Source organism: Drosophila suzukii, chromosome 3 (assembly GCF_043229965.1).
Source record: "Drosophila suzukii chromosome 3, CBGP_Dsuzu_IsoJpt1.0, whole genome shotgun sequence".
NCBI lineage: Eukaryota > Metazoa > Arthropoda > Insecta > Diptera > Drosophilidae > Drosophila > Drosophila suzukii.
The window spans coordinates 6,161,193-6,176,877 of NC_092082.1; the positions used below are offsets into that span (position 1 = coordinate 6,161,193).

At 42.9% G+C, this 15,685-nt stretch overlaps 3 protein-coding genes across 14 annotated transcripts in view; 2 read left to right on the forward strand and 1 right to left on the reverse strand.

Moving 5' to 3' along the window:
- Positions 1-588: 588 nt before the first annotated feature.
- Positions 589-3,242, reverse strand: GlyRS (glycine--tRNA ligase). The gene is made up of 2 exons (XM_017077730.4): positions 3,089-3,242; positions 589-3,000 (listed from the first exon to the last, which is right to left on the reverse strand). The coding sequence occupies exons 1-2, from the start codon at positions 3,152-3,154 to the stop codon at positions 718-720; spliced, it is 2,349 nt and encodes a 782-aa protein (XP_016933219.3). The 5' UTR covers positions 3,155-3,242; the 3' UTR covers positions 589-717.
- Positions 3,243-3,757: 515 nt separating this feature from the next.
- On the forward strand, positions 3,758-7,703 carry sstn (stepping stone). Its single transcript, XM_017078507.4, has 3 exons — positions 3,758-3,884; positions 3,995-4,090; positions 5,175-7,703. Exon 3 carries the CDS (start codon positions 5,247-5,249, stop codon positions 7,170-7,172), a length of 1,926 nt encoding a protein of 641 aa, XP_016933996.3. The 5' UTR covers positions 3,758-3,884; positions 3,995-4,090; positions 5,175-5,246; the 3' UTR covers positions 7,173-7,703.
- Plp (Pericentrin-like protein) overlaps positions 3,999-15,685 on the forward strand; it is a 28,856-nt gene continuing 17,169 nt past the window's right edge. For 3 of the 12 annotated variants that reach the window (XM_065865056.2, XM_065865058.2, XM_065865059.2), the window contains exons 1-3: positions 8,318-8,710; positions 12,656-14,671; positions 14,735-15,628. In XM_065865056.2, coding sequence (XP_065721128.2) covers positions 8,684-8,710; positions 12,656-14,671; positions 14,735-15,628 — 2,937 coding nt within the window. In that variant the 5' untranslated portion in view covers positions 8,318-8,683. Of the gene's footprint in view, positions 4,091-8,311; positions 8,711-10,015; positions 10,046-12,655; positions 14,672-14,734; positions 15,629-15,685 lie in introns of those variants that run through there. The other 9 variants (XM_065865053.2, XM_065865060.2, XM_065865062.2 and 6 more) reach the window with 6 other exon arrangements.

Below are 15,685 nucleotides of genomic sequence, written 5' to 3' on the forward strand. Positions count from 1 at the left end.
TCAAATTCCGTTGCGTTTGAATTGGAATCGAAACGAAGTAAACAGGGATCAAATTCTTGTTTACCTATCTAGAAACAACATTCAATGAAAATAACAACACCAGGAAAAGGTATTATAGCTTTTATAGCTTAGTTGTAACTATCAAAGCTATAATTCCATTAATGTCTTTTATTAATTTTAATATACACTTACTTTATTTTATGTCAAATAAATCAAGCTTTAAAATTAGAATTATTAATATATTTATCTTGTTTGACTTTTGGATTGTTTGTTTGTTTTCTTCATAAAATTTCATTTTGTAACTTTATTGGAATCAATAATATTTATTTATATATACCACATCCATAAAGTTTTGAAGCTTTTAAATTCCTTTAGTTCTTAGTGAGAAACTTTATCTTAAGTAAAAGAGCAAAATGATGTTTAAGAAATGAGTAAAGAGTTTAAATGCCTAATAATGCCTTGTTGCATAAATATTTATTTTTTTAAAGAATGATCATAAATTTACTTCTGTCTGATATTGGTATTATTAAAATAAATGTAATGTTTTTAAAAAGAAAATGTAATTCTCCCAATAAAGTTAAGACAAACTTTAATTTCAGCCTGCGAAGCATTAAATGTTGCATGTTTATTGAACTTTAAGCGTAGGTATAAAAGAAATAGAAAACTTTTCGACTCCGTAAATGCGTATCAAGCGTGAGAAACTAGTCGATCAACCGGTTACTTGCTGCTGGCCTCCTGCTGCTCGAACAGAGGATACTGCTCGGTGACCTTCTCCCAGGAGGTTCGCGCCGTGGACAGGTTCTTGACCACGCCCACCACCTCCTCCAGACCGACGCGCACTTGCTTCATGGTGTTCCGATCCCGCAGCGTCACCGTGTGCGGTTCCTTCAGAGTGTCAAAATCGACGGTGATGCCGTAGGGAATGGCAATCTCATCCGTGCGGGCGTACCGCCTGCCAATGGAGCCACTGGAATCGTCCACTTTGTGCGAAAGTTCCGCCTTGGTCAGGGCCGAGGAAAGTTTTTGGGTATAAGGCTGGAAGTCGGCATTGTTGGACAGCGGGAGGATGGAGCATTTGATGGGCGCCACCAAGGGAGGCAGGGTGAAGTAGCATCTCTGCTCGTCGCCATCGCGACACTGGAAGCTATGCTCCAGCAGGGAGTACATAATACGACCAATGCCGAAGGATGGTTCTACCACACTGGGGATGAACTCCTCCACATGGACCGTTTTCGAAGAGTGCTTCACACTAATGGTGTCCTTGCCCAGCTCGTGGCTCTGGCCATCGGCTGTGGTCAGCTTGTACTGACCATCGCCAGCCAACTGTTCCTCCACCTTGGTAATCTCCTCCAGCGACAGCTTGGCCAGCGCATCCGTAATGTTCTTGGCCTCCTTCTTGAAGGTCTTGCCCAAAGCCTGCTTGTTGGGCACGATTTCGCTGACCTCCACCGTTTTAGGAGCCGGCAACCGCTTCTCGGCCACCAAACGCACTCCAGTGGCCGCCGTATGTTGGCCCAAATCGTAGGCACTGCGATCGGCACAGCCCACGCACTCCACCCAACCGTAGGAAGTGAGGATCTCGGCATCCCAGCAATCGCAGGCATAGTGAGCCATCTCGTTGGACATGTGCTGGCGGAAACGCAAGCACTCCGCCTTGATGCCGATGGCTAAGAGGAACTGCTGGATGCGGGCCATGTAATAGCCGAGGGTCTCGTTGGCCACCAGTTTAGTGGCCACAGCCTCGCCAATTTCCACCTGGGAAGCAGACTTTCCATCCATCTGGTTGCAGGCCGAGTAAAGGGTCATCTTCTCCGACTTGATATTACCGAATTTGGGATGATCCTTCAGCACGGGATCGCAGAAGTGTTCAATCTCGGCCATGGTGAACTCGCGCACGCGAATCAATCCCGATCTGGGTGAGATTTCATTGCGGAAGGAGTTGCCAATTTGGGCCACCGCAAAGGGAAGCTTGCCCTGATTGAATTCCAAAAGTCGCTTGAAGTTCACAAAGATGCCCTGGGCAGTTTCCGGTCGCAGGAAACCCTTCACCAAGCCAGTGGGTCCAATTTGTGTGGCAAACATCAGGTTGAATTCAATGGGCTCGGTCAAATCGTTGCCGGTTAAGGGAGATTTGATGTTGTACTTGGCCAGCACATCAGCCAGTTCCTGCTTGTTCAGACCATCCAGCTTGATGATGATGTCCTCGCACTCAGCCTGCAGGGCGGGAGTGGCCTCCTTGGCCTTGGACAGCTTCTCCAGAGCCTGCTTGATGAGATGATCCAGGCGGAAGCACTCGCCGGTCTTGACATCCTTGACCATCAGGTCGGCAAATCGCTCCACATGACCAGAGGCCTTCAGCACAGGTTCAGGGGTCAGGATGGAACAGTCCACCTCCAGCATTTGCTCTTCGAGAGCGAAATACTGACGCCAAAGGGCAAGGATGTTGGACTTGAGGGCACAGCCCATGGGACCAAAGTCGTATTGGCCGGTGATGCCACCGTAGATGGCGAAACTCTGGTCGTAGAAGAAGCGGCGCTTGAGCAGATCCTCCATCTTGGCGCGATCGAAGCTCACTACACTGGGGGTCAGGGCGAGCTCCTTGTCCTCCAGCAGCTTCTTGCGGGCCTTTAGCTCGGCCACGGCCTTCTTCACATCCAATTCGGCGGCTCCCTTGGCCTTAAGGTCGCGCACCAGGTTGCCCTGCTCCTGGACGCGCTCCCGCAGAGGAGCCAGCTGGGCCTCGATCTCTGGATTCGACATGATGAACTCGGCGGCTGCGGATCTTAGCTTGACCTTTCTATTCTGCTTCTTGGCGCCCCAAGTTGTGGGTGGTGGTGAAGATTGCGGGTGTGTGGGTGGCGGTGCGGCAGCGGGAGTACCTTTTGTGGTGGTGGTGCCAAAAAACACTTTCGTGGCAATGTGCTCGTTCCACGTTTTTCTCGCTATCGGACTTCTCACGGCTGAGGTGGCGCTGCGCAGATGGGGTAGCGCTTTCAACAACTGCAATGACATAAAGACGGTTTTATTTTTCTAGCCGGAAAACGCGAATTTATGTAATAAACCGTCCAATTGGCAACTGCCGAAATACCTTCACTTGCGGATGCAATTTCGTTCGTTGGATGAGTATTCCGTCAGCCGGCGTACAACACTGCATTGGCAGTCGCTACTCAACACTGTTTTCGGTTAACAGCGCGGTCCAGAGATGAGCAATGTTAAGGCTCGTGACAGGTCCTAAATAGTGACTAAAAGTAATTGTCAAAGGACAAGAAATTAAACTAAATTAATAAATCTGCTTAATTATAAGATTTAAGCCCAAGCAAGTGATGGTTTTTTTATAAATAGTACTAGACCAAAGTTTTATTGGATTCTGTTTTATAAATAATACGATATCTACTAAAAATAGTGATAAAACTTAGAAACCATAAGGATATGCAAACAAAGATATAAATTAAAATGCTTAAAATTGTTGGTCGTAATTTAACTAGTTTAAAATTTAGTCATACTGTGATCACGGTTCCCGTTTCAGTGATTTTCTTCCCTAACATAGCGATCACTTGCCCCTAACAGCACGCAAGGTGCCCGGCTGCTTTCCAACACTGCCCGCTGTGCGTATGTGTGCGTGCAGTTTTTGTTTAATTATGTAGGCGCAGCATTGCAATCTGATTTCTTGCGAGTTTTTCCGTATAATTTGCTCAATTTATGATTTAGTTAAGCCGAGCTCAAGTGTCCCACACCCCAATTGCTCAATCGCGCAGCGCACAAATTGAAAAGCACGCAGCTAAAGTGGAAAATAACAGCAGTTTTCTTGGTTTTCCTGTGAGAGGACGCGGCGTTGCAACAACAGCGACGCTATGCGACCGCATTTCGAGCGATAAAACGGAAAGGTGTGCTCCTCTCTCCCATTTTCTCTCACCTGAGTAACTACAACTACTAATAAACCAGCCAATTTGCCGAAATTGTAATTGCAAACAATTAAAAATTAACTCATTCACAGGCGCTGCCCAGCATAACGGTTCTTGTTTGTTTTTACGACATCAGAAGAAGAAGAAGCAGCAGCAGCGGCAACAACAGCAACAAAGGTCTTCGTTTGGTGAGTTAAAAGTTGTTTTTGTTTTTACCGTTTTCCGTTCTTGACCTGTTTTTTGTTGTTGTTCTTGTTTTTATGCGTGTGTGTGTGGGCCAATCGATCTGTTTAAATTATGCATTATAATTTATATATTTGTTAGTCATAAGCGTAGTTGTCTGTACATGTATGCGTGCACCACTAAAAAAACATGCACAGTGGAGGTTCTTTAATTAGAAACCAACCCCCACAGTGAAAACTATTGGAGATGCGGAGAAAAACCAGTTTGGTTCCTCTCAGCGAGCATCCACTGTAGGCGCACTTAATTCAACGACTTTTGCACGTTTTATATTAAGTCATCGCCGGCTATGAAGGTCACAACAACAGCAACAATAACAAGACTGTACAAAAAAGTTATAAGAAAAACACACAACACAACAAACAAATAACACCTCATCGAGCTTCTCTATGTTTGGGTTAATGTTCTGGCCATTTTTTGGAGAGGGTTCGCTTCAAGGTTTACAGTGGTTGTGGTGCGTGATGAAACGGGTTTGAATCGAAAACAAACAAAAACTAAGTCTGTACATACAACAAAGAGCATCCTAATAATCTAGTGCACGTCTCTAATGCAAAAAGCTAACTCTGAACTAAATCATTTTGGGGTACTCACCAGATCTGATACTGAGTAATGTTATATTATATTACAACATTCTGTGGAAATCTCTATAATAATTATCAAAATCATCTTTATCGAATCCCAAAAAATCATAGATCTACCTATAATACTAGTCTAGAAATTTCTAAAATAATTAAATGAAGCATTTCTAATATTATTTTTATGTAAAAACATTTATACTTCTATGAAGTCCAAAAAAAATATTCAAAACTCTTATTAAAAGGGTCTTAAAATGAGCCAAAAGCTGTGCAATTTCTTATAAGATCAAATAACAAAAATAATGATGGTAAAAATATTTAGGTACTAGACTAACTACATCATTATAAAATAAATAGTATCAGATCTAGTTGAATACCCCAAACTAAAACCCTTCATAAATTACATAAAAAATACAGCTTAGGAGGCGACTGATCAAAGACTGCTTGTCTTTTCTAGGATCCCCCGATATATCAAAATCCGCACCTACAACCCACCAACGAAGCCGACGAACCCAAGCAACCACTGGCGATGCAATTGAAAGCGCCCAAGAGCAGAAATATGGCCAGTCTTAAAGATGAAGAACAGGCGGCAACTACAAGCAACTCCACGAACCACCTCAACAACAACAACAATAACACGAATAATATAAACAATAACCACAGCAGCAGTAGCCACCACCATAACAACAACAACAACAAAAACGAGGATGATCCAAAGGTTAGGAGGGAAAACCTGGAGGCCAGGAAACAGGCTTTGGAGCAGCGTCTGAGCGAAAAGAGCTGGCTGCTGCAACAAATTCAGAAACAGGAGACAGCCATTATCAATGGCAATTATGAACAGATGACAATCAATGAGTTTTTCGTTCAACTAGCCCAACAGTACAAACATGAACAGCAGCACCAGGCCTTGGCCAGGGAAAACAACTCGATTCTCAGAAGGAAACAAAGCACGACGAGCCGAGAAAGTAGGGAAAGCCAAATGACCAACAACAATAACAATCGCCAGTCGGAAACGCTATCGAATCGCAGTTCAGAATACGACAATTACCAGCCCTCCTCGTCGGCGGGGGCGGGCGATATGCTGGTAATAGGCGTGGCCCAGCAGCAGGTGCAACAACAACCGCCGCTGGTGAAGAGCGCCCTGAAGAAGCGACCCACACCCACGCCCAGTCAAATGCAATATATGCGTCAGCAGCATCAGCAGCAAGCGCATCTGGCAATGAACATGAACTACCAGAGATCACAGCCGGATGTGATATCCATGTACTCGGCAAACTCCTCGAATGTGGCCACTTTGAGGCAACCGCCGCAAGTGGCTCCCCAACAGCAGCCAATTATAGTGCAGTGCGATAAGTATTACTTATCGCCCACCCATCAAAGTTACAATGAGGGTGGCTTCATCAAATCAAGTCAGAACATCAAGAAATATGTTTCCCCTCTGGCATCGCCCAGCAATCATAGCTATGAGCATCAGCAGCAGCAGCAGCGTAATCCTATGCATCATCAGCGACAACTGGATGCAATATCCTTGGCTCCCAGCTACGTCTCTGTTGATATGGAGGCAGCCCAGCATCAGCAGCAATACCGCTGGCGTTCTCAGTCACACATAGCACCATTAACACCTCCGCAATTGGGTATAATCGAAGTTAAATCGCATTCCAGCGATATGCTGGCGGTGCCCATGCCACCCAGCCGCTATCCGCCGCATGATGAGATCTCTTTATCTTCTTCATCCACGACCATTGAAAAGAAACCCAAGTCGAAGCAGTGGATGGAATCATCGCTAGACGGACCGGCTGTTATAAGGCAGATGGATTCGCAACCGCACAGTCCAGCCGGAAGCAGTAATGGCAGTAGTAACCCCGGAGCAACAGCCATGGTAATGAGTAAACCCCGCGCCAAACTCTCCTCTCAGTCGATGTCGGTAGCGGGTCGTCACTATTCCATGTCTAACCAGCGGCCAACACCGAACTATCCAAGTGCCAGCTATGCGGTGAATACCAGTTCGAAAGCTTTGCTCAGTCAGTCGACATCGTACCTCAACGCTATGGAGCAGACTTTGGGAATTTCTGTGTCGTATCCACTGGAACCACTGGACATACCGGCGCTTCGAAACCTACCACCGAAACCAAGTCAAATGCAGCAGCCCACACCGCCACCGAGACCACCACCTGCAAATCAGGGTCAAAACCAGAATCTGAATCACAGTGGGAGTGGTATTGCATCCGGGCATGGACATGGCAATGCTGTACAAACAGCTTTGGTATCACCGCCTTTAACCGTGGCCACGGCCAGTTTATCGCCCGAAATTCGCATCGAGTCGCCAAAGAACATGACCGTAGTGCAGCAGGCCACTTTCCAGCCATACAAAGAAGTGACCAAACCCTTTGAGATGTCCGATTTCTACAAATACTCCACCAAGTTCAAACAAAAGGAGGGCGGCAATCCCAATTGACCTATAAGGTTATACGGGATTTACATAAATTTCTCCCTTTTTATGTGATTAACTAAACTAATTTTGTACAAAGCTCAAATTGTTGGACGCCTTTCGAATTTAAAGTTCGTTAGCCAAATTATTTAGGACAAAGGACTAACTGAATATTCATTAAGCACAAAAATGCTCTGCCAAACTGAACACAGACTTATGAAGAGCAATTTATCGAGTGACATTTACAATTTGTATTGCATTTTTTAAATACAAAAAAGGAAACAGGACAATATAAGCCCCGCGGGGAACAGAAAACCGCCTTACGACTGGATGCCTAGAAAATACGGAAATATTTAATAGAATTAAACGCATTTTCAAAACAAAAACTGACTAGCAATTGTTAAACAGTGTATTAAAGAATATATTTACACTAATCGAATGATATTTTTGTATGAATATACAGATTGGATACTGGTATATTCAGTTCTTTAAGACTAACTATTGACAAGCAATAACAAATAGATGTAAATAAATTTTTGATATTAACATGTATATAAATTAGTTTTTATTGCATTCAAGACATTCTTGAGGGTATCTGCCATAATTACTCTTGTAGTAGATATTTTATGATACTATAAATTGGGGTTATTACCAATTAGGAAGGAAGTTGTATCTCTTCTACGCCTACAAACAAACGTCACATAAATGTTTTCACACTTCCTTAAATTATCCCTTATCACATATTTCTTGTAAATGTTAAATCTTTGCTTGAAACGTATTTATAGAACAGCTGATAAAACTTAATTACTGTCCTCCCCTATTCTTCTCATAGATTTCTCTTTGTTTCTCCCTCGATATGAGGATTACTATAATGGATTCTCTTTTTCTCTGTTTAACTCTCCCCATTTCGATGGCACTGCAACAATTTTTGTTTACGATTGATTATTTTTAAACAATTTTGTGTTGTGCTTCACTGAGCGTTACAGTATTGGGGAGTGGAGAAACAGAGAGGGTTTTTCCCCCGAGACCCAAAAATAAAAGACTCTTCGCAATGGATTTGGTTCTCAGTTGCATCGCGCTCGCGTTTACGTGCAACTGTTTCAGATCGGTTGCACTAAATATTTCTTTTATTTTTTGATTTAACGTTAATTTTCTCCCTCGAGGAGTACTACAAAATCGTATAATGTTCGATTAAAAGTCGCAATTTTAGTAGCTAGTTTTCCCCTTATTGTGTTGTCTTAGTGTAGAACTTAAAAATTCGAGAATATTTCAAATTTTACGTAAAGTATCCAACATAACCTACAAAATTATTCGTTGTTGTGAGTGCGTCTGTGTTTGTAAGCAAATCAACCCGAAAGAAAATTAAGAAATATCGTGTCACCAAAATCCCACCGTAAACATCAACAAGAAAATGGATCGCATATGGGCCGCATCTAAAACGTAGAGAAATATGCACAACTGACAGGCGCAAGTGTCAACAAAGGCGGCCAAGAAGCCAGGGAATAGGCCATAAATTATTTGGTTCAAGTGCAGCCACCATGAATCTGTACACTCTATACGATTGGGTAAGCCGAAATAAGCACGGGAATCCATTAAAGTATTAACCTGTTGGAAAGCATAGAACATCCATCATTTTCGCTCGCGGAATGTTTTTTATACGGTCCACAAAATGTAGGAGGAGTACGCCTTGAAATGTATTTATTTTTCTAAACATACGATCCACAAACAGAGCGAGTTGTTTTTCAAGTGTGTTTACAAATGAAATCGAAATTGAATGCGCCTTTGAACTTTCGATTAGACGACCACCAGGCCCTTCAGAAAATTTTCAACAAACTACAGTGGGAACCACTTAGTAACTACATATTCAAAATTTATTGATATATATTTTATCAACTTTTTTTAATATTTGCTCTACAAAGTATGCAACACCTTTTACTCAGAAGGTATATGGTATTTTATGTTCCTTAACATAGTTTTTCTATGTTTTTTTATTCCGGTTGAATACTTAACAACTTAAACTTCTATTTGCTTGAAAATTTCTATGAAAATTGACTTTTTTGTAAGAATTTTCCAAAGTATACATTTTTTCTGGTATTTTTACAATGTTGCTGGTATTAAAAAAAATGTTTTCTACAAGTAATAAAGTCAATGTTAGAAATAACTTGTTAGTAATAACAACTTTATAACAAATTTATACTAAATAAAGTATAAGGCAAGTTAGAGCATTTTTAGTTCTTTCAAGAAACTGCCGTAAGATGATTCCTATAATTTCAGAAAAACCTAATACAAAATTTGGGCTGTGACCTTAAGTTTTATCAACTGTATGGGAATATACTTCGCCTTATCAAAATCTCGCCATCAACATTCTGGCAACAAATGTTGCCCACAAAACACACTGGCGCGTTTTATGTTCCACATATAAATTTTGTTTATAAATAAAAAATGGGAGCGTCGAACATTCGGTGCACGGAACCGCTTGGAACCGCGTTGCAAATTTCCGCGGCACTCGCTCTCAACCGCTCGGTCTCTCCGGGGCTGCTCTTTTCCAACGCTTTTCTTTTGATTTTCCTCGGATTGAGTGACTGATTTCAATTGAATGTCTCTTCTGGCGTTTTATTTATAAAAGAACTTGCACTGCAGGCGGTCGCGTCGCTCGCCTTTCGGTTTCCCGCACATTTATAGCTCTAAAAAGATAAAAGTGCAGTGCCAGTGCCTATAAAGTTGTTTAAACGAAATCCACCAGGCATTTACATATACGTAAAACTTTGCACAATGTAACTCATAATAGCGATTGTCGATATATGGACTTTTTAAGTGACTGTAAATTGCATTTAATTGAGATAACTTCAACGCTGAATTGAATCGAATGAGAGGCGGTCAGCGAAATGGGGAAATTGCATGTGAGTTTTGGTCGGCAATGTGATCTTTAACATCCCCCGGTGACATTTGCATCACTCGACACCCAAAGTGTGCTAATATCATTCGAAACAGCCTGATAATGAAGCACATTAGTGATCGTTTTTGTAGTGTGGAGACATCTATGAATTTTCTAGTAACATAAAGATCGAAAAATAGGTTTTTTTTAAATACTACCACAAGGTATTATATTTTCTACAATCCCATTTTTTAGTGGTTCAAAATCTTTAAAAACATTTGATACTGTTGGACTATTTAAGAAATGTTTAAGTATTTTTTGAAATATGCATCATTTTTTTATTTTATACCGAATGGATTATATTCCCTTTCTGGCTTTTGGGGTCTATTTAAATGTCTTGTAATAATATTTTTTTATTTTCTCAATAAATTAACTGCAAATGCTTTCAAGAATATGGACTAAAATGACGCCTGTAAAATGATATAACCTTTTCAGTAACAACGCAAAAGCAAATCCTTTTCCTAAACCCATTTTACCTTTGTTCGACATATTTCACTGTCAATTTTTCGCCGGGCAAAGCTATTAATTTAATCATTTTCGCCAATATGCGTGCCATTATTGAGGGTTTATCGACAATATCTTATGGAAAATCAAAGGAAATGCGGCAGCGCCATTAACAGAGACGTTGGCCTAGGTCCTGCGCCCCTTTTCCTTTTTGGGGGGGAGTGGCATTGTTGTTATTAGTCGTCGAAGTGCAAAAACCTCCGACGATCCACCTGAAATGTGTGTCACACCCAAACAACGGCCCCCAAAAGAGGACCAAACTATAGCAACAAATTGAAATTTTTGCAAGAAGGTGGGAAAAACTTTCGCTTTCGCTTTTCCGTACAACAAGGCACGCACACTCGAAGAAAATCCGTTGTCATGGTTATGGTGGCAAACTTGTTATCCCGATATCCTTATCGCTGGGCTGGGACTTCCAGCCTGGGTTGTCTTTAACCTGACAAGTTCAAGGACGTTCAAATTACCATGTGGCTAGGAATTGGAAAAGTTTTTCACAAATATTTTTCGCTAATATTCGGAAAACTTTGTCAAGCGTTACGGCCTGACCTACATGTCGTATGAGGAATGTGGAAAATATGATGTCTTTTGCATATGTTCAAATACAGTAGTTACTAGGATTGGTTGATATACATATGGTATATTATTATATTTGAAAACAAGAAAAAGAGGATATATGAGGTTTATAATTTGACTGATATTACTTGATATTTATAAATATTGGGTTTTTAAGTATTATAAATCAAATAATAATTGCATATAACCTACATCTACCGTATGATCCACGCAATAAGTTCAATAAATTTGATTATTCTACCGTCGAATGCATTGCCTTGGCACATGTCTATATATAATAGAATGCATCCGATCTAATTAGATCTCCAGCTGTGAAAAATGTAATTGGAAAATGCCTTAAAAATTCCCCACTCGATTGGGGAACGGATGCATGTGTGGCACACGTTTCGAACACCTTCAAACGCATACATCACCCGAGTGGACAGAGTCGTATTTCTTAATTAATGTGGGCAAGTCCAAAAATAAATAACTCAGGCATATGCAACTCCTCCGCGAAGCGAACTTTATTACCAAACATAAAGATGCCTCAAATGCTTCTAATTATAATTTAAAGGGAAACCTACAACTGACACACAGCTGCAATCCATCAAAGAATGGTTGTGGTGGGGGAATAGTTTTCCTTTCTCCAAAAGATAGCCACCGATCCACACTTGAGATGCAGGTCAATTTGAAATTAAATGTTGCCAAACAGAAACCATCCATATCTTCTCTAGTTTTCCAATCGCATTTGTTTACGTAATAAAGTCGCTTTTTAATACCATTTGTCCAAGTTTAGTGGGCCACAAAGACTTCGACTGCGACTGCAGACCCCGAAAAGAATCCTCACAATGCGTCTCAGACGTTGACAACTGGGTGACATCATTAAATCGAATCAAAATCTAGAAAATAAATTTATGGCGGCAGACGCGTGTTGCCTCAAACTCAAGTGGCACGGCCTGGTGGCACAACAAGTGGGCCAACGAAAAATTAAGACTTGCTCTTGTTTTCATTTGTTGTTCAAACAAATCCTAATGTTCTATGATTCTGAGGGCGGTAAAATGTTATAAGACGAATGACTTTTTTAAATGGTATAAAATCTTGATTGATAAATTGTTTTTTCCGTCAAGCTCTCACTAATCATGTTGCCAACAACTATATAACTTATTGGTTATATCGTATTGGTTTTATGAAATTATTATGAGTTTATGAATTATCTTCTAGTTTCAAGGTACTGCAAATACTGGTTATTGTTTTTGAATACTTGGGATCGACAGACAAACTAGAGAAAAGCACCATAATGATCCTCATGAACCATTTTTGTATCTCTAAAATGTTTTTAAAATATTCCTGAAAAGCTATTGTGTTGATTATTTTTGGGATCTTGTCATTATTTTTAGATTATTTATTTTCTTTTTATTGCAAAATTTTGAATAACTATTCATCAAAGAAATACGTTTGCAATAGATTTTGGAGAAACATAAATACAATGGCCATTAATATTACTTTATTTACATTACAGATCACATCATTGCTCCGTCCGCCCAGCGCCAGTGTAAGCTACAAGGCGATCGAGGCATCGGCTCTCGAAGAGTTGCCAGCAACATCATCATCGGCAACAGCAACATCCACAGCAGCAACATCAGTGCCAGTAGCAACATTGCGCGCCACTGGAGCAGCAGCAACTTGTGTGGAAGTTGAGTTCATACCCACGCTAAATTTTATATTTGAGAAGCCAACTTCGTCGAGTGAGCAACAGTCTCCGGAGAATTCGGAACATGTGGCCCCTGGTGCGTCCGATAAGGAACCTGCAGATGATTGCGACTCCGACAATGACTCCACACACACTTACATAATCTCGCGGAGCAGCTGGACAGAGGTCACATCGAGTAGCACACCATATGCGGTCACGTCCACGGACACCGCCGAACTATTGAGGCGACAGAACAATCTCAGTCTCACGGAGGAGGATCAGTCGGTGTCGTCGTTTAGCATTGAACAACCCACCAGTTCCATGACCATTGACATGGCCGAGCAACAGACAACAAGAACCACAACGACGGGGACGACAACGACGAGTAGTGCCGATGTTATGGCCACAACCGCCACGACAACAACCACAACTAGCAGTAGCATAGAGGAGGAGATCGAGGAGGCCATCGAGATCAGTGAGGTGGAAGAGCAGCTGAACTCTCCACTGGAATCTCTATCGGAGGCGGCTGCCTTTGCCCGGCCAAAGGATAAGCAATCAAGTGCCAAAAGTTTGAGCAGCAATCCGGATGGGGAAGAGGATGAGGATGCGGATGAGTTTCGTATCGATGATGCCCAGCTATCCGGCGGTCAATTGGCTCAGCACTTCCTGGTCGCCGACGAGGATGAGAGCGAGGAGGGCTCGGATCTTCCAGCTGCCTCCAAAGTGGAGGTGAGTCACTCCTCCGAAGACGATGACTTTGACATTAGTTTGCCATTGGAGCAGAGGAAACCTGTGCATTCCCTGCACGAGGATGAGGAGTCTGTGGACCAAAGTTTGAGCAACCAAAGCACTACGGATGATGTTTCCGAATTGGTTGAGGAGCCAGTTCTGGAAAAGGAAGATAAAACCGAGGAAAGTGAGGCCATCAGTGCCAGTGCTCCTCAAGAAACTCAGGTGGATGAAAGCCAAATAACAGAAGAGCAGGATCATTCAATGGAGGAAATAGTGGCTACAAATGAATCTATCGAAGTGACATACGAAGCTGAGGAAACAGCAAATACTTCACACAAGCAGGACTTAATTACGGACTTGGATGAGGAGCAGGAGGATCGGGTAGAAGAGGCTATTAGGCCTACGTCTACGGTTGAAACCCTAAAGCTACCTCCGCTACAAGAACCTCAGATCATGGAACGTAAAAGAGCTACAGCTCTGCACACTTTACGCCTGAAACCGGAGGCTCTCGAACCTTTAGAGCTAACCATTCTGGAAATGGATGACGATGAAGATGATGACGATGATGAAGAGAGTTCCCTGCAACTGATGAAGCTGCGGTTAATGGCCATGAATCAGCAAATGATTACGGACAATGCTCCTAAACTTTCGCCCACGGAAGGAGAGCAAACACAAGTAACCAGCAACTCTAACAATTTGGAGCTCAAACAAATGGAGCGAGTGCCTCTCACAGAATTCTCCAAGGATGTTCTCGAGGATATCACCGAGGAAAGCGAGAGACTACTGTCCATGAGCACAACCATCGAAGAAGAACAAGATCCACCTTCCTTGTCCCTAGATGAATCCAAAACTCTGCTACATGCAGGTGCAAGTAAGGCAGCAGGCAGTAGTTCCAGTTTGGTGAGCCTGAACATGCTTAAGCAATTGGAGGCCAAAGTACAGGAGCTACATACCCAACTGGAGACCAAGGACAACTGCCTGGCATCGCTGAATCTACAACTTGAGGCGGCCAGGAGGGAATCCAGTGCGGGTCCAGCTTCGGCCAGGGATTCCAGTTCGCTGATGACTAACTCCACGGAGTATCGCACACTTCAGGACGAACTTGGCGGACCGGTAAGTAAATCTATTATATAATCCTTCTGTGAATATCTTATACAGTACTGTTTTGACCCACAGACTTTGGATATTTATATGGAGATGTCGCGAAGGGATGAGATGATTGCCAAACTAACCGATTCTCTGCAACAATCGCTGAGTGTGCGTGAGAAACTACAAGCGGATTCGGATCGTATGGGCGGCGAAGTGCAGAACTTACGCCGTCAGCTTCAGGAAACAATTGAGGCAGTGAAACGTTCCAGTGCCGTTTGGCCGGATCAGGAATGCAATCCCGGCCAGCGTCTTTCGGAGATCTCCATGGATCTGATCAGCGAAAGCGATGATGATTTGGATCGTCATTTTCTCACGGACAACGAGGAGCGCGGATCACGCAGCTCCAAGGAGAGACAATTGCCTCAGTTCCAAGCAAACGAAGAACTGGGCCTGCAGGCCACAAATCCGGAGTGGACACCGGCATTTAGCAAGCAAATCGAGCAGTTCCACACCTACTTGCTACCCACGGAGCAACGCATCTTTCTGATGGTTCAGCGCAAGTTCGATGACTATCTAAACCAGCAGATTGCCCTATGTCGGGATCTGGGCGCCCAGGAGCTGAAGATTGCCCGCGATCAGTGGGAGAGCGAGAAGCAGAGCAGCGAACAGATCCAGCAGGCAGCTCATGCCAAGCAAATGGAGGAGCTGCGCAAGTACTTCGAGCACAAGTGCGCTGATCTGGAGAAGCAGTTCTCGGATGACGTCTTCTCGCACAAGTCGCAGCACCAGGCTGGGGACAGCTCCTCGGAGTGCTCTGAGGTGGATCAGCTGCCCGAGGAGTCGGCATCCGCGCTGGCCTCCAAGGAACCTTCGCCTCGCAAACGGAAGAGAGCTGAGCTGCTTCTGAGTCCTAGTCACAGGCAGATGACTCCTTGTGGATTGGACTCGCTGGGAGAAACCACTGGACAGGCTGGCAAAGATGTGAGTGGGAATCTTAGCCTTATTATGCGTTTTTCTGTTTTTTTCTAAATAACTAAG

Bases quoted from the DNA above. Each gene is read 5' to 3' on its own strand.
- GlyRS (XM_017077730.4), bottom strand. From the start codon at position 3,154: ATGCAGTGTTGTACGCCGGCTGACGGAATACTCATCCAACGAACGAAA. The intron at 3,001-3,088 runs GTATTTCGGCAG...ATGTCATTGCAG, and splicing joins AATTGCATCCGCAAGTGAAG to TTGTTGAAAGCGCTACCCCA.
- sstn (XM_017078507.4), top strand. From the start codon at position 5,247: ATGCAATTGAAAGCGCCCAAGAGCAGAAATATGGCCAGTCTTAAAGAT.